At 45.9% G+C, this 18,970-nt stretch overlaps 1 protein-coding gene across 1 annotated transcript; it reads left to right on the plus strand.

Moving 5' to 3' along the window:
* Positions 1–11,401: 11,401 nt before the first annotated feature.
* Positions 11,402–18,521, plus strand: cyp26c1 (cytochrome P450, family 26, subfamily C, polypeptide 1). Its single transcript, XM_076743127.1, has 6 exons — positions 11,402–11,608; positions 12,649–12,873; positions 13,593–13,868; positions 14,615–14,773; positions 14,926–15,327; positions 16,478–18,521. Exons 1-6 carry the CDS (start codon positions 11,402–11,404, stop codon positions 16,820–16,822), a joined length of 1,614 nt encoding a protein of 537 aa, XP_076599242.1. The 3' UTR covers positions 16,823–18,521.
* The last annotated feature ends 449 nt before the right edge of the window (positions 18,522–18,970 follow it).

Below are 18,970 nucleotides of genomic sequence, written 5' to 3' on the forward strand. Positions count from 1 at the left end.
ATAATATAAATATGCTATATTAACATTAGTCCAGTGGTCCCCAACGTAGGGGTCGGGCCCCTTGAACAGGTCACCAGATATATCTGAGGGCATGGATGCAGGAGGTAGAGGCCGGTGCAGCACCCTGTAAAACCAGACAAAATAAAAACCATCGATGGATGAAACACTGTGACGCAGACCTTCAGCAGAGGGACAGGGTCCATGTGGACGAGCGTGAGACAGTGGACAGAAGTGTGGACGTGATGTAAAGACTTTGTTTGACCATGAAGCCTGATGTGACTCTGCAGCTCCGAACACCACTGAAGTACCTCAGAACTGCGCTGTACTTCAGAAAATATACTTAGTTACTTTCCACCATCAGTTCAGGTGTAGAAACTGTGTGTGTGTGTGTGTGTGTGTGTGTGTGTGTGTGTGTGTGTGTGCTGGTTGGAGGTGGAGCACAGATAACTCACTGCTGGCAGGTTGCTTCCTACTGTAAATGATGGATGGATTAGGGAGGAGAGGGAGGAGAGGGAGGAGGACACGCTGCTGAGAGAGAAACCAGAGGTCCAAAAATGGAACTTGTGCCTCTCAAACAGACCAAACAAGAAAAGAAAAGAAAAGAAAAGAAAAGAAAAGAAAAGAAAAGAAAAGACGGCAGGCGGCCGTTGATTATCACACTTTATGGACATGTACGTTCCTCCTGACGTCTGCTCTCTAACTCTCAGTTTAATCCAAACATCACGTGAATCAGTTAATGTGAAGTGAAGAGTTAAAGGTCTGCGTTTGCTTTGAAACATCCACCCGCGCCTCATGGAGAGCCAGTTATCTGTGCAGGGTGACGGAGGCTGGATGAGAGGCGGGGACAGGTGAGACAGACGTCCACAGACAAGTTACAGACTCAATTTACTTTGTGGACTGTGGGAGGAAAGCTGAGCCGGAGACCCTCTGTGGGTCCAGACCCAGGAGCTTCAAAGCATCGCCCACGGTAAGTCATCTCGAGCTGCTCTCCCTCCTGAGCCGCAGCTGCCCTGAAGAAACAGCCGGAAACAGTTTGAAGAAAATGTCCCAGAAATAAAAACTTTGATATTTTGTGTGTGAAAGTCTTGAAGTTCTGCTGCTGAGAGATTGTTTCTGTGGGAAATCTGGACCCTGACGAGGGTTCTACAGAGTCTGACCTCTTAAAAAAGGACGTGCCACTTTTAACACAAGTGTGCTTCTTTTTTTGGGAAACACACACATGCACACACACACACACACACACACACACACACACACACACACACTTCAATTATTCCCACCCAAATTCAAACCGCAGGGAAAATACTTACAGTACCTTGTGGTTCACTGTGAACGTCATCTCAGCTCGTAAACTTTAAACACACACCTTAGCTGATCCAAGTCAGTGCTGATTAGAGTCATTGCACCAACCATCGCGTGTGTGTGTGTGTGTGCGTGCGTGTGTGTGTGATCAGTAATCGTAGCCTGAGGACTCTCCTCTGCAGCCAAAGCCGTGTGTGTGTGTGTGTTTGTGTAACAGGTGGTGTTGCTGTGTCTCTGCAGGGCTCGATGGACACTCTTCCCTCACATAAAGGACACTTCCTCTCTCCTTTGTTTACTCCCTCATCAGAGTAAACAAAGAATGCTACCTGCTGCTGCCACACACACACACAGGTAGGAAGTGGAGGTAATTTCCCTCCGTCAGGTATGTCAGCCCCGAGGCAGCAGCAGAGGCTCAGTGACGCTTCGAGTGTTTGGTGGCAGAGGAGTCAAGAACAGAGAGGAGCGACCACACGCCAGCCGGAGCCTCCTCAAGCTCCTCAATCTGAATCCAGAGTTCAACCCGAATCTGGATCACTGAATCTGAATCTGAAGCCACTTGTAGCCAACGTGCAACATTTGTAGGTAACTGAACTTCATTGATTCCGCGTTGGGGATGACTGGATGACGGGCAGAGGTTTCGTTTTGCTGTGCAGGTTCGTGAGACGCACTCGACGTTCACCCTCAGTTTTCACAGAAACGCCGGACCTGCTGCCTCGTCTCCGCTCTGGGAACAGGCGACTCTTTTAAAAGCTCGACTGGAGCAGAGCAGTGGCCCTTGTTCCTGGCTGAGGTCGCGACCCCTCGCCCCAGCCCGAACCCGATACCCGGCCTGCCAGCTCGGCGGGGCGCTCCGCCTGAAAGATAAGGAAGTGGACCACCGGTAGTCCTGGTGTTACCCCCTCACCCCAGGGCTGCCCCGGGGGTCAAACCCAGCGCTCCTCACCTTACTCACCTTCTGTCTTAAAGTCTCTCTTTTTATGTTTTTGACGTTTCAGATGTCATGTAGTCAACATCCTGACTGAGAAGAGAGTAGACACAAGAGAAATAAGATGTAACTTCATCTGCTACCAACTAAAAACACTCCACCACTTTACAGGTGCTTCACCTTCAAGTCTCGAAACTGCTTCGACCAGACGTCTTGATCCAGACGGTGCTGATGTCCAGATGTAGATATACAGGAGGAGCTGACACACTCGCTCTTAACTACGCCTTCGTGGTCACGTGCCTGCTACGCTGCACATCCTTGGTTCCTCCTCAGAAATGAAGGCTCCGCGTCTGTAAGAAGGTTTTGCTCAAGTAGACGTTTATCGTTTATCTATCAGCTATAGTTACTAGTTATCTATCTCATGACCCCTCAGATGCTTCTTGTGATCCTTTAGAGGGGCCCGAACCTTATGTTGGGAACAACAGGACTAACGTAGCTCCACCTGGAGCAGCTCCAACAGTGAAATGCTGCTTTCACGTTGATGCTTCAGGATTAATAATCTGATAATGTCACGTGAGTCACAGGAGGCGACTGGATTCACGAGATCACGAGCCAAGAGTCCGTCCTGCCAGGCTTCAAGGTGAGCCGTCGTTTCAGGCCAATCAGCTTCTTGTGAGGAGCTATTGCAGGTATGTGGGAGATTTAGGTGTGACGGCAGCGAGAGAAGCGTTACTGCATTTGAAAACAACAATGGCGGCTCGTAAAGAGGTTAGCTTAGCAGCTGCTTTAGCATCAGTTCAATCAAAACTGGAGGTTCTTCACTGAGAGAGGAGCGAAGAACCCTGAAGGCTTCTCTGTCAAGGACAAGATGTTTTCACTGCTCTGAGTCCTGCTCCGTCATAGGATTCATTGATCTGATTGGTTGAAGTCAGCCCGTGATAGACGGCGAAAGACAGATGGTTCATCCAATCAGCTGCCACGTATTTTTTGAAAGCACAGCTCTTTGTGTAACAACCCGTCTGGAGCATCAGGTTCGATGCTTTCAGGCTGAAACTACTTCTGCACCTTTACTTCAGAGGGGTTTTGTACTTGTAAAGGAGAATTTTGGAGGATTTTTACGTTGATGTTTTGATACTTTTTCTAGAGTAAAGTATCTGAATGTGTTTTCCATCTCTGACGACAGCTGAAAATGAAAATCACCACGGCACCCAAAAATCAAAGTCCTCATGCTGAAGCGAGCAGAGGCACACACACACACACACACACACACACGCACACACACACACACACACACACACACACACACACGCACACACACGCATACACACGCACACACACACACACACGCACACACACACACACACACACACACACACGCACACACACGCACACACACACACACACACACACACACACACACACACACACTCCCTGGAGGAGCAGCTGATGACAGGTAGCGACTCAGACAAGGAGAAAGGAGCAGAGAATCAAAGAGACGAGGGGGAGGATAAGTTGGGGGGGGGGGGGGGGTGAAGGGGGTCGGGGGTCGGGCGGTGGACCCCTCTGTGTGTGTCTCAGTAGGTGCTTGTGAATACGTGTTTGTGTGTGTGTGTACAGATGAAGACGTTTCTGAAAACGATCTCAAAAACAGTTTTTACCCAGAAATAAAGTGATCGACTCTTCTGAGTGTGAAGAGTTTGAAATGATCAGCGTGAGCCTGCAGGTTCTGAGACGCTGCACAAACAGATGTATCAGGAGTCCTGCTGCACCTCCATCAGATGTTGTTGCTGTTTGGTTCCTTTCTCACTTTTGAAAACCTCTGTTCAAATGTTGGATGAAATACGACTTCTCTCTCCTTCATCTTCATCATCAATCTGCCAGCGATTCCAGCGATAACACCCCTGAACCGGCTCGTCGTCTGGATTCTTCTCGCGGTGAAAGATGTTTTCTGGCTCACACACTGAAAACCGGGAAGCTAAAAGAAGCTTTTGATCATTACTCTTATATACAATGAGTCCATGAAGGGTCAGTTCAAGCCAGGCTCTCCTGACCTGTTTGAGTCTTTGCTTTCATTTTATCACCTAAAACAACTTTTCTAGAATCACGATCCGACAGTTCTCCGTGCGACAGATGGATAAAATCAAACGTCCACACGATGACCCACATTACCTCGTTATCACCCCGTCCTGCACTCTTTCTCCCTCATTCATCTCCTCTCGTCTCCGGGGATCGAGTCAAAACTTTCTCTCTCCTCCCTCCCGCTGCTCGTTGGAGTGTTGGGTTTCCAGGAAGGACGGTGTAAAATATCCGACCGCCGCTTCCGTTGCAAACTGACAGCCGTTCCCCTGACTGGCAGCTCTCTAACAGGACAGGAAGTCTGCGTCCACCAGGCTGCCGGTGCAGGTCACGGACCAAGAGGCTTTTGAAATGTGGAGCTCTGCTGAAGTGTCTTAAGTTCAGCTGAAGCTGCGGGTAAAAAAACATCAAAACTAAACAGAACTGCTTTCACATCCCTCCTGCAGCACAGACTGTCTCTCTATTGTCCATCCTCACGCTCAGCGCACTCCAGACACTCATATTTAGACATAAAAGACCTTTGACTGCTGGCCAATCCAGCGACAGGCCCAGCTATGATGCGGTCCGAGTGACCGAGTTCAGACGTGAACCCTGAAGGAAGGAAAAGAAAGACGAGTTTCTGGAAAGGTTCCAGTAATAAAGTCTGTTAAACAGTTCATCGAATCAAAAGTGCTTTCAGTTTGAGCAGATTCATCCTGTTTATCTCCCGTCTGGTGACCTTTGACCTTCCAGCTCACAGGCTGCTATTAGCGATGCAGGTTGTTTTTACACAGTTTCACTTGTAGCTCGATGAAAAGTTGCGTCGTGTCACGAAAATTTCTCCTTCTGACTCAGACGAGCTGCACTCTCTGCACAGCGCGATACTTCAGGTGTGTGAGGATGTCGGCCATCTTATCAGGCTGCAGATCAGCCAGTAAAGTGTGTGTGAGAGTGTGTGTGAGTGTGTATGTGTGTGCAGAGAGTAGAAAGTGCTGTAATGTAAACACTGGATGAACTGCGGCTGCTGTCAGCCCGAGGCAGCGCCGCACTGACAGTCTGAAAGCTTCACTTTGATCTGAGGCCTGCTAAATACGAGTGTGTGTGTGTGTGTGTGTGTGTGTGTGTGTGTGTCAAAGAGATAGACATACACTGATATGCTTTGTTGTGTGCCTACGTGTGCAAATGAAGTTTCTTAATGTGTGTCTGTGGCCTTTAAATGCTGAGCTATAGTGTGAATATTCTTTGTGTGTGTGTGTGTGTGTGTGTGTGTGTGTGTGTGTGATTAACGTAGCTGCATGCCTCTCTGGGTCAGGGGTGTCTCCTCATGTTTGATGCGGACAGAGTCTGACAGGTGCTAAAATCTGTTTCACATGCGCACACACACACACACACACACACACACACACACACACACACACAGATATCTTTTATCCATCTGAAGCTGCTTGAAAGGCTTCGGACACGTTTCAATAAAGGTTATTCCGTGAAGGGGTTCTGTTGCTCGGTGAATGTGACCTGGATTAAACTCCATCAGTAGCACAGAGACTTCATGCTCTGCACTGTTGAATTAGTAAATTTCCACCTGCACAGGTAATTATGCTTCTGTCTTTCATTGGATGGCACAGAGTGGAGCAGACGTTTGTAATGTTGAGTTTTTTAATCTTAATTAAGAGCGAACGCTGAAACCGGTGATTTCATTTGTTTTTTCTCTGTTGCTTCTCCTTCAGATCAACACGCTGCAGGAAAACGACTGTAATGTTTAACACTCATTACACTCGTTACCTCACATCCCTTTGATCTGTAACTGCACACACACACTGTATAGAGGCATACGCACACACACCTTCACACAGAGCACGCACACACAGCGTCTTCATGAAAGCCCTGTGCAGTCAGGCTCACTGTCGGCTGTCAGCGACACTGTGAGACGCTTCGCTGCAGGCTGAGCTCAGAGGAGGCTTCTATTAAGTTAAAATCTAACCTGAAATCTGAAATCTTCCACATGTTTTTCTCTCCTTGGCTGCAGTTTAGTGTGTGTGTGTGTGTGTGTGTGTGTGTGTGTGTGTGTGTGTGTGCATCCTCCTGCTCGCCTCCCTCAGTCTCTGCTCTCTCTGTCTGCCTGTTTCTCTGCTGAAATTAATAATCAGAGATGAGTTCTGCACATGCAGAGTTGTAAAGAAGATCAAATACACACACAGGGAGGCTGCAACATTAAGAAAATTAGAATAAACATAACAACAATCTCTGTTTCCACAATCAAAATTAGACCTCAGTGATGCCGAATTATGAAAAATGTATGTGAATCACATCATGAACCTGAAGAGGCAAATAGAAAACTTGCCCCTGTGTTTGACCAGCAGCAGACGGATTCATACAGGACGTCTGATTCGTTCAGTCTGTCACCTGTCGGCGTCACTTCAGAGGTTTCAGTGCTTTAAATGCTCCAGATGTGATAAAACAGAATCAGTGAGCTCTTTTAAACTCAGGCTTAACTTATCAACTCATCAGCCTGCAGGCCTGCACACACACACACACACACACACACACACACACACACACACACCATCATTGACTCTCAGTAATATAAATGTTCACATCAGTGATTCTCTATGAGAGGACATGGTTTCTGTTTTGACTGAAGGACATGTGGTTTATTTTGGGTCACTGTCGTCTCCGGAGCGTCTGAGGTGGGAACCAGAGATGTGATCAGCAGAATCAACGCCGATCACATGAACGCAGCGGCCCGGGGCGCCGCAGGAGGAACGTCTCCATTACAGAAGCTTTTAAAAGCTCAGGATTAGGATTAGTGGAACGGCCCTTTAAGTGTCCGGAGCAGAGCTGAGCGGGACAGCAGGACAGGAAATGCAAGCCAGTGTGTGTGTGTGTGTGTGTGTGTGTGTGTGTGTGTGTGTGTGTGTGTTTTACAGAGTAACAATGATTCCTCACAGCTCAGGTCCAACATCTCTACCTTTAAATGCAGAAAATGACTGAATTTTAAACATTTTAAGACACATGTTTGGGTCCACACAATCAGAATCACTTTAATGTACAATGTGCACACGAGGCTGTTCATAATAAGTTAATCATACAAGAATTATATATAACAGAGAATAATAAAATATGCCATGTTGTGCCACATATACTGTTTTTGTGTTTAGGAAGAATTCAGTGTATTTGCTTTAGCTGCTCTGAGGGATGGAGTTAGGACGGGTGGGTGAGCAGAGTGACGGCCTTCAGGTCTGTGCTGGTCCTGGTGCTGCTGATGGAGGCTTTCTGAGGGGGCAGAGATCCGGAGGTGATGGATCTGGATCACTGAGCCTCGAGCCTGTGAGCCGCCTGCTTCAGAATCATACATCAGTTTTTCTATTGATTTCCAAAACAAATCAAAATCTTGTTTTTTTTTAATTTAATTTATTTTATTTTTTTTTATTTAAACAGTGCAACAGTGACGTGTTTGGTACATGATGGTTTCATGCTGTCATTTAATCCTTTTATGGACTGTTTCATCACCAGTTCATTATGATATTTGGTTAATGTTTATGTTTCCATCAGGATTTTAATATTAAAACGTGAGACAAGGTTCTGCGCAGCATCGTCATCCTCAGTGATGGAAGAATTTTACTTTGTACTTTGGAATTTTACTTTTACTTTGTACAAATTAGCATGAAATGTACTTTAATCACTAAAAGCTGATGTGCTCAAAATAATGTATTTTATATTATTGATATACAATTATGAATACATGAATGCATTCATCGCTGTTTTAAATACTGCCAGACAGCTTGTGAATTTCACCAAAGGATGAATAAAGTTTTATCTTTATTCATAATAATGAATCAGAATTTATTTGTGTATTTCATGTATTTATTTATTTTTAATCTGAAAAGTATCATCAGGTATCAAATAAATGAGGTGCAGTAAAAGTACAATATTTTTCCCCTGAAAAGTAGCAGAGTGGAAGTATAAAGTAGAATAAAACAGAAGCATAAAGCATAAAAAGGTTTGATTCAAGGTACAAACTGCAGGTCCGCCTTAAATAAATAACAGTCAGGGCTCCTGTTTGGAAAAATGTAATGAATTAAGATCCACATTAAATCATAATTAATTTCCTGCTCTCTGCATGCAGCTGAACCACAGCTAATTAAAAAAACAAACATATTATTTCTGCATGCTTCTAAAACACAGTAATAATAATTTCATTCATCTTCCTCGTGTTTCCTCCTTCAGACTCTCAGTGATGAAACCTGCTGATAGCAAACATCATCTTTCTCACATCCATCCTCGTGTGTGTTTGTGGATTTGGGGATTCCCACAGCTCACAGCCACTGGCTGACTGTCAGCTGGAGATTTACAGCTCTGCGAATATCATTCAGGACGTTTTAATTACGAAGCACGAAGAAGAAACACGACAATAAAACATCATTTTCTCGCTGTCTCGTCTTATTTGACAGAACACGGTGCAGAAATAAGAGAAAACATGTTGGATTCTGTCTTTTAATTCACAGGCGTTTGTTAGTGAATTAGTTCTAATGATTAAAAATCAGGGCCTTGAGATCCTTTTCCACACCTGAAATATTTTTAAACGGAATTTTCTAACATGCGGTGAATTCACGGTGAGCCTTCATCACACCTGCAGCCGCGCTGCTGTGAAATAATGTGATGGTTTTAATTCAAGAAGCGACAGAAGCGAGCAGGACCGCGCAGAAAGCTGCAGGGATCAGTGTGTCTGTGCACTCAGGAAGCATCAGTTCGACAGCGTGTGCGCGCGCTCACAGCTCAGGAGCCACAGTCACCCAACAGACCCTCCATCAACGCCGATCACATGAGAGAAAGAGCAAACACGCGACAACAGCTGCGAACCCAGCTCAAACCGCGCTCTGAAGGCCACATCTCAGCCTCACGGACCCGAAAGAACCACAGAACAGACTGAAAGTGTCGAACTCAAAATGCGCTAATTGACGCTTTTGTTTGTGATGTGCTGAATCTGACAGAGAGCCAAATCCATGACTCATCCTCCATCCTTCATCGCTCCAGCAGCCACAAATGTGAACGTGACAGATCAGAGATTTTTTTGTCAGAGCGTTTCATTTTTTTTTTCCTTGGAGGTTTATGTTGCACTGCCGGGCTTTGGCTGAAACCTGAAATCCAGGCCTCAGCGTCGGTATGACATCCCGCTCAGGTGATTAGGCCTTAAAACAGGGTTTCAGGGACATGAGTGAGCAGCTGAGGTCACAAGAAAGCATTGAATTAAAGACAGAATCACCTCAAACTGCTTTGTAACCTTCTTCGTACCTTCACCGCCTCTTTCTACCGGATCAACGTGCGTTTTCTTTCGGCTGCTCTCAGTTGTTCAGTCGGTCTCAACCAGCATCTGCCTTTTCCTCTTCTGTTTTAATGTCATTTTTAACTTATTTAAAAATAAAAAAAAGACGTTGGTTCAATTTATCCACAGACACTGTAAAATAAACTACAGTCATTCCCGAAAGCAGCACATTTTCAAAACGACCTGCAGTCCACAAAGTCTAATTTGATTCAGGAATAAATGGAGAAACTAAAGTTCCTGTTCTGAATTCGGACTGTTTTATCTTCCTCTTCTTCCTCCTCCTGAGCCTCAGAGCAGCTGCAGACAGCCGGGATGCGACGAACTGACCTGAAAAACTCTGAACTGGATCTCAAACCTGCGCCGAACTGTGAACGACTGCGGGCTGATTGGCTACCTGCGAGTTTCCCCATCCGCTGCCATCTGATCCTCTCTCTCTCTACTCCACACACACACACACACACACACACACACACACACACACACACACACACACACACACACTCCTGCGCTCAGTCTCTGTCTCTGAGCGCACCGCCGCGTCTCCGCTCTGATCTCCAGACTTTTTCCTTTTTTTTAATCCTCTCTCCGGTCCGCGCGGTGAATGAACGAGCCTCTTTAACATATTCAGACCAACGTCATCCTTGAAGGTGGATCATGCCGTGCAGCCTTTTCTATAAAACCCCCCGCAGCCCGCTCACTGTGGAGGGATAGTCACCGCTTTGGCAGAGGAGAAAGAAACTTTGCTTTACGCGCACGGAGTTTTCTCAGCGGACGGAAGCTGCTTGGAGGTAAGTCTGCTGTTTGACTCTCGTTACGGACAGAGCGTCGCGTTTAGATCTTACTGGGAAAATGAGTGAGCTACTGGTTTCTTCAGCTTTTGTTGCTTTCATCCTGTTCGTCTCCAAGTCGCTTCCTCACATCTCACCTCTGTTTATTTCCCCGGCCTGTTAATCCGCTCCACACTGTAGCCTTCTGTATTCAAATCCCCCTCTCTTCTTCTGCTTTTCTAAAAGCTGATTTATTGCCATTGCTCTATAAACCTCGGGCCGCCCGGGGGGTGGCTGAGCCCCCTGAACTGTACCTATAAAGGCGCATAACCTAATAGACAAGCCGGCGCATGTAAACCTGTAAAACTATTTGGAATAGTTGACAGCTACTCCTCGAGGAGCAGCGGCAGCGGAATGAAGGGGAGTTTCCTCACAGGAGAGAAACATGTTTCTCATGTAGTTCATCCAGCGTCAAATATGAGCCCGTGCAGGCGCATCCATCCGGTCTGATGACTGGTTTATTTCCTTTGGAGGCGCGCCTGCCTGTTTTCATCAAAACACTGACGACTTTCTCTGATTTGGCTCATGAGAGTAAGAGCAATGGGGAGAACCATGAAATCTTTCCAGAAGTGACCACATATTAACCCAGTGCATATTTGAATGGATCAGGGGCTGGGGTCCGCTCTGTATGATTACTGTTATTATTATCCTCTAACTAGCTGTAATAACAGCTTAGCGGCTCTCAGCCATTGGTTGCCGTCAGAGGTGAGTTCAGAGAGAGTTTAATTCACTCTTTCCCTCCTTCTCTGCCTTTTCTGGTGGAGCTGAGGGTGAACCCACCCAGGCTGAGCTAACGCTGCTTCATTTTTATTTGGACAGAGTTTACGGGGGAGAAGAAGAAAAAGGAGGAGAAGGAGGAGGTGAAACTGGACGGAGGAGATTTACGCACCGTCAGAGTTTTGAACGGGACACAAGCGCCTTTACGCACAGGCACAGGTGGATGCTGGGAAGCGGACCAGCTGAGAGGAGATGCTACCCCTGGCCCAGTTCGGGGTGCTGTCGGCCCTGGCCGCCGCGCTCACCTCTGTCCTGTCCGCGGTCTTGCTGCTGGCGCTAACCCGGCAGCTGTGGAGCCTCCGCTGGAGTCTGACCCGGGACAAAGAGAGCAGCCTGCCGCTGCCGAAGGGCTCCATGGGCTGGCCGCTGGTCGGAGAGACTTTCCACTGGCTGTTCCAGGTGAGACAGTTGACACGTCTGGGCTGCTGTAGTTCTCGATTTATTTTACAAGCGTTCCAAAATACAGGTTTGGCTCCTGCGCGGGCGCGTGTGTAGTTCTTCGTCTTAAGTTCATCACTTGTGGATTTCTATCAGATGCTGCTGCAGTTCGCAGGAGATAAACACCTGATGGCTGCAGGATATTTTAATGATCAGCTTATTGATGATGGATCAGAAAGCGCGCGGGAAGCTTTGAAAAGCTCCGCAGATTCTTGTGCAGGCTGAGTTCTGCAGTTAATGCGACATGTGCGGACTTGATGCTCGGTGCGTAATTCCTTCTTGCGGAGCAAAAACAGACGTTTTCTGTTCATTTCTTCCACCTCTCTCTCCCTCCCTCTCCGTCTGTCTGTCTCTTCAACAGTGAGGAATGCACTCTCTCATCCCCTCATCTCTCTGCCCGTCCAGCTATCCATCCGCTCCACACCAGCCGTCAGTCAGGACGCCTCGCTCGTGCACACGTGATTTGTGTGGCTGCTGTTTTTCCTCTTTTCTCTGATTATTCACCGTCTTTTTAATTATCAGCCCCAAAATGTACACTTTGAATCTGGTAGAATTGTCCCAAATACATTTGTACTGAACAGAGGGGGAAGAACAGATGAAGGACAATGAAGAAAAAGCCCTTATCTACACTATGGCCAAAAGTATGTGGACATCCGAACATATCAACAAAACAGAGGTTAACCGCGGCAGTCATGACATAATAGATTTCTCACCGTTTAAGAAGTATCTCCTATGAAAATAGAGGAAATCCTGACACCCAGACAATGTGAAGAAATCCAGGATTTGCACCAAAAAAATGACAGAAAACGAATCCCTTTTTACTGGTCTCTGGAAAAACTTTCAAGAAATTTCACTGTTGACTGGTTTTTGAGATCCTGCAAACCAGCAAACAAACTGGACCAAAAGCAGAGGGTGGATCTTTGAATAGTGAAGTGAAATCTGCACATGCTCTTTAAACGTTGGCCTAAACTACAATCATCCAAAAAATATTTCTTCTACAGGGTTCCAACTTCCACATCTCACGCAGAGAGCGGCACGGCAACGTGTTTAAGACCCACCTGCTCGGGAAGCCAGTCATTCGTGTGACGGGCGCAGAAAACATCCGCAAGATCCTCCTGGGCGAGCACACGCTGGTGTGCACCCAGTGGCCCCAGAGCACCCGCATCATCCTGGGACCCAACACCCTGGTCAACTCCATCGGAGACCTGCACAAGAGGAAGAGAAAAGTAAGAAATGTTGAGTGTAGGGGGAGATTTATTTCAGAGCTGATCTTTATTTATTAGTCTAATTCATTATGTCCACAGATAGAACACTTAAAGGCTGACAGGAGACAGAAGAGATGATCAAGTGTGACAGAAATGGTCTATTTTTCCATGAAAGGTCAATGATGCAAGACTGTTGACACAAAAACCTCTGAAAACAACTACAACTCCCAGGGTGCTTTTCAGTAATCACAGATCCAGGCTTTAAGATTCTGTAATGCACAAACGAGGCAGGTTTGCACACTTTCTTTATAAGAGAATTAAACTCTTCTCTTTTGTGCCCTAAACATAAAACCAAATCTGATAAACTGTGACCTCTTAGACACAAAGTAGGGATATGTATAACCAGTGGCCATTGTTCAAACTTAATGTACAGTGAAGTTTTGAGAAACACTGAGGTCATCATTAAAGGAATCAAATGCTGAATTACACACTGTCTTCTACAATCTTCCAAATCTTCCATCTTATCCAAACCCATTCGTTCTGTCCTCCTCTGTCCTCTGCACCCTGTCCTGTCTTATCTCCTACATCTTCTACATCTTGCCTTCATACCTCTCTCCCGTCCAAACCCACCCCACCCTGTCGTCCTCTTTATTGAGTATTTACTGAAAGGTGTTGACTGTCGTGTACAAGGTTATAACTTTTTATGACTCCTCTCTCTTTGTTTCCTTAACCCTTTCAAGATCCTGGCTAAAGTGTTTAGCCGGGGGGCGCTGGAGTCCTACCTGCCCCGGCTGCAGGACGTCGTCAAGTCTGAAATCGCCAAGTGGTGCTCGGAGCCGGGCGCTGTTGATGTTTACAGCGCCGCCAGGTCCCTGACATTCCATATTGCCGTCAGGGTCCTGCTGGGTCTGCAGCTGGAGGAGGAGCGGGTCGCTTACCTGGCCAAAATCTTCGAGCAGCTGATGAACAACCTCTTCTCGCTCCCCATAGACGCTCCGCTCAGTGGGCTGCGAAAGGTGAGCGAGCGTGAGGAAACCTGCTGAGTGTATTCATCTTTAGACGCTCTGCAGACAAGCTTCTATCTGTCCACTGGCGTCTGGAGGTGTCCAGCATTACTGGGTCAACTTCTACATGCAACAGTCACTGTCACAATCATATGAAGCTGTATGTTCCTTCAAAATAATGGTCTATAAAGGTTTTGAGTGACTCGGAGACATTTACACACAAGCATCAGGTTCAAACAACTGTGCAGGTTGACTTTGCAAGTAAGTGATTACGACTCATATTTACATGTATTGTTAGGTGGCGACCTCTACTGGCTGTAATGAGCATGACGGGAGCAAAGGAGGAAGTCATGTGCCGTAGTATAAGGAGCAAGAAAGGCTGTGTATGGAGGAGCTGGGGTGGATGGATGGTTTAAACAAACTTGGGACTTTCACCCAAGAGACTGCTGCTCCTGTCTGGAGTGAAACCGAATGTTAACAATGATTTATTATAACTTACATAACATACGTGATTTAAGCTACGTAGAAAATGTACTTATTTTAACTCAAACCATGGAGTTTTCCTAAACTTTAAAAGTAGTTTTGGTGCCTAAACAAAAGCAAAGTGTGGCTGTTTCTCAACATTAACAATGTGAGGACGAGCACATGTTGTTTGGAAAATCCCCAGAAACTGACCTATTGAGTGGTTTAAGTGTGAAGAACTTTATCAGCCGTTACTACAATGACGAACTAATGGTAACATCTGGTTTTCTGTCTAGGGGATAAAAGCCAGAGAAATCTTGCACACCAACATGGAGAAAATCATTGAGGAAAAGATGGAGCGGCAGCAGGCGGAGGACGACTATCACGATGCCTTCGACTACATGCTGTCCAGCTCCAAGGAGCATGGCCATCAGCTCAGCATCCAGGAGCTCAAGGTACCGGAGTGATGAAGAGTTCGACTCAGACTCAGACATTGTCCCTGAGGGATCAGACTACACCACATTCAGCTGCAGGCATACAACTTCAGTTTGTGGTTTCCATAAAATTAAATTAAAACCTAAATTGAGATTACGTTCTCTCCTTGCAGGAAACAGCCGTAGAGCTGATCTTCGCCGCTCACTCCACCACAGCCAGCGCCTCCACATCGCTGGTCCTGGAGCTCCTTCGCCATCCAGCGGTGGTGGAGAAGGCCAGACTCGAGCTGGAGGCCGAGGGGCTCGGCTACGAATCCCACAGCGGTCAGAGCCCGTCTGGTGAGTCCGCGGAGAAAGAGGAGGATGCTGCCGACACGGAGACGAACTGCCTGCTGAACGGAGGCTGTCAGAATCACAGTGCTGGTTTTAAACAGTCCCGGTCTCATGTTCCATATCTGACCCTGGACAAGCTGAGCCAACTCCGCTACGTCGACTGTGTCGTCAAAGAGGTGCTCCGTTTCCTGCCGCCGGTCTCTGGAGGGTACCGCACAGCCCTACAGACATTTGAATTAGACGTAAGTTCAAGTCTCTGGTAGGAATATGAGTTTCATGTGAAGGCTGTTTGGACGGGCGAAATATATTTTATTCCCTCAAAGGAATTTAAATCTAAGCTGCATCTAAAGCCATTTGGTATCAACATTCAGGTTGTACCATTGGTCTGATTACATCTGAAAAGGTCCTTCTTGTGGAGAACAAACAGCCTGATAATCATTAGTAAAGGGGCATGTGAGTTGAAAACTGGTTTATTCCCAGTGAAAATGAGTCTTCGTAGACTGGTGCATTGAGTCTTCATGCAGAAGGAAAACTGAACAGTTTGTTCTGTTTTGGTTCATTTGTCACGTAGCACGCCTGGCTGTGCTCTAACGGCCAAAAAGGTTCTCATACTGAGTTGCATGGCCTTTGCTGAGACACTGCCCTGTCATGGCCTCAGCCCTCGTCCCTAAATACCCTTTCCCTGCCCTCAGTGTGCCCCCAATTTGCAGCATTTTCTGTAAAATGGACAATTGATGTTTAAAGCGATTGCAGAGGAATTCCCACCATACTATTGCAATGCACACGATGCCATTTATGCACCTCTTTTTCAGGTATAAAACTCTAAAATTGGACTATTGAAAGCATTATGCCTGTTGGTTCTCAGTATATATATATATATATATATATATATATATATATATATATATATATATATATATATATATATATATATATATATATATATAAAATTTATTTTTTTTCTCTCTTCTAATTTTATTCTTGTAAGGAGCACCAGTACCAAAAACAATTTGCCCTCGGGGATCAATAAAGTAATTCTGATTCTGATTCTGCTTAAAGCCTAAACAAGAAAATCTCAACTCTGCAGAAATAACTTGGATTAGGTTATAAAGAAGTCTGGATTAACACGATGATTAAACGAATGAGGCTGAAAACAAAATGATAGAAAAAGTTTTCTAAGTACTAAAAATCATCTTTTTAACTTAAACGTTTGACTTTCACTGTAAGAATATTCTTCATCTGGCTTGTAAAAAATTCTCTCGCTGCCAGTTTCAGACTACTCAAATCTCCAGATCCTGAATTCTGCACATTTCAGTCCTGTCACATTCATAAAAATAAAACTAAATAATAAAAATCATGTCTTCAAAATTGATTTCTGCCGTCATTTCACAGGGCTACCAGATTCCCAAAGGCTGGAGTGTAATGTACAGCATCCGGGACACCCATGAGACCGCAGCAGTCTTCCAGAGCCCAGAGCTGTTTGACCCAGACCGGTTTGGTCCAGACCGGGAGGAGAGCCGGTCGTCTCGGTTCAGCTACGTGCCGTTTGGCGGCGGCGTGCGGAGCTGCGTAGGAAAAGAGCTGGCTCAGATCATCCTAAAGACTCTGGCTGTGGAGCTGATCGGGACTTGCAAATGGACTCTGGCCACAGAGAACTTTCCCAAGATGCAGACCGTGCCAATCGTGCACCCGGTGAACGGGCTGCACGTGCATTTCACGTACAACCACCCGCTTTAGGTGCTGACAGACCCCAAAAACCTCAATTTAACCTTCATCTAATTCTGGAAGAACTCTTTTAGGCCAAGAGAAGAGACACTACGCCCACCTGGGCCTGACGGTGCAGCTCAGACCCCCTTTCCTTTCCGCGGACGTGAAGACGGGGTTTACATTGCTGGTTTGGAGCACTTCATCACCTCTGCAGAGGTTTGGGCCAAACCTCAGAAACCACATCCTGCTGTAGCACAAGTCCATTTCTAAACACCTGACATGCTCACCTGCTGTGTTTCCCAGCTTTTACTATTCCTTACATGCGTTTGTAAGCTATTAATGTGTCGAGACGCACTGCAGAGAGTAAGAAGACTTATTTTCAAGCAGGAGGTCTGGGTTTCCCCTGCTGAGGAGCACCCTGAACGCACTGCATGCACACTTCAGTAGGTTAGGTTGGTTTAGGTACAATAAATCCCTCTCACCCTCAGCAGATTCAGATTTCGCCGCCTCCCCGTCGTCTGTAAATGCATGTTAACTTATTGAAACGTCAGGAAAGACTGTGCATCAGTGTGACTGAGCTCCACACTGCATTTCTTGGCTCATCTTCAGCAGGAGAAGAGGCTTGACCTTCATACAGCAAGTGCCTCATGAAAAGACCTCCAACACGTCTGCTGCACAGAGCAGGAGAGAACGTCTTTCCAAAAAGTCTCTAAGAAGCCGTCTTAGCTCTGTTTTCATGGCTCTGACAAAGCTCCAAGTCCAGGAATAAACATGCAACACAAAACTGCCAGCAGTGGTTTGGACCATTCTGTTGTGATACACATTTAGACAAATGATAACGTCCACTGAGCTGCGGTGCTGTTATCTTTTGTACCTCTCAGTAGCTTCTGAATCAATGCGTACCCAAATGTTCACTGTGCTCATTATGGAACTTTTAAGATTCAGCCTTTATAGAAACTCAGTAAATCTGACTGTCCAGGAACAGCAGGACGCAGGGACGCAGGGACGTCACCTCCGACGTGCAGAATCAACATGATTTACAGACTTTTAAACCAGATCTGTGCTCTTTGGTTCTTCAGTCCTTCAGGTTTTGCCTCTCTGAACTGCCTGTGGGCAAGACACCGGACGTCTGCCAGCTCCTTGTTGCCTGTGGAGACACGAAAAGATAAAAGTTCATTCAATGTAAAAATCTGACAGTTCAATGAAAACCTCTGCAATGGAGAAATCTGTCAAGGTCCATGTTGGACACAGGACAGACTCACGTCTCTTCGGTCCTGATGTTCGTCTCTGCTGCAAAAACTCTCACTGATGGAACTTGCACTTGATTTTTACGTGATTATCCCACAACTACCCAAACATCGAGGTCAAAACACATTTAAACTGTTCTGTTTTTTAATATGAATGTAATATATATCCTTAACAGTGCTATTGTGTGTGTATCAAATGAAGTAGCATTATGAATAAGCTGTATTTAAAATGCAGATGCATAATTTCTATTGAGCTTTTACACGAACTGTAACATTTGCTGTAATTATGAATAGAGACACTAACCTGTAATTCAAAGGACTGTCCATCAAACCTTGTTTCACTGCTAGAACATAGAGATCTTTCATTGTTTAGAGCAGCATATATTGAGAATAACATTATTATTATTATTGTTGTTATTGTTGGTCTCATTTTTGGACTGTTGGTCTTGAAGCCTAATAGACGCGCTGTGAAATCGGATGGATTCGTGGAAGGAGATAGCACTTTCTCCGCTTTAAGGAGTCTGTATATATTTGTTCATGCATTCACTGAGTGTATCGGATGTAGCTGCTGTACAGTTGATGTAAAGAGTGAATTAGAAGATGTTCAACAAAAGCAGGCCTTGTTTCATGAATTTGTGACCTCTTCCCGTTCCCGTGGGGTTGTGCATCATTTTCTTCTTATTATTATTCTTTGTGCAGGTTCTTCAGAGCCATACTCAGTCATCTCCACTGTAAAAACTAACAGCTTGATTCATCTGGGCTGATCAAAAGCTCCCTGACAACTGGAACCGGTTCCATTAAAGGTTTGATGAATCTCCAGTACGCTGCACATCCAGTTTACATCTGGAAAGAGAGCCCAAAAGGAAAGCATCTGTAATGTCAGCTGCAGTGCCTCAGAGCTGCCTGCTCTCTCCTGTGCTAGCCTTTCTAT

This window comes from Chaetodon auriga, chromosome 11, assembly GCF_051107435.1.
Source record: "Chaetodon auriga isolate fChaAug3 chromosome 11, fChaAug3.hap1, whole genome shotgun sequence".
NCBI lineage: Eukaryota > Metazoa > Chordata > Actinopteri > Chaetodontiformes > Chaetodontidae > Chaetodon > Chaetodon auriga.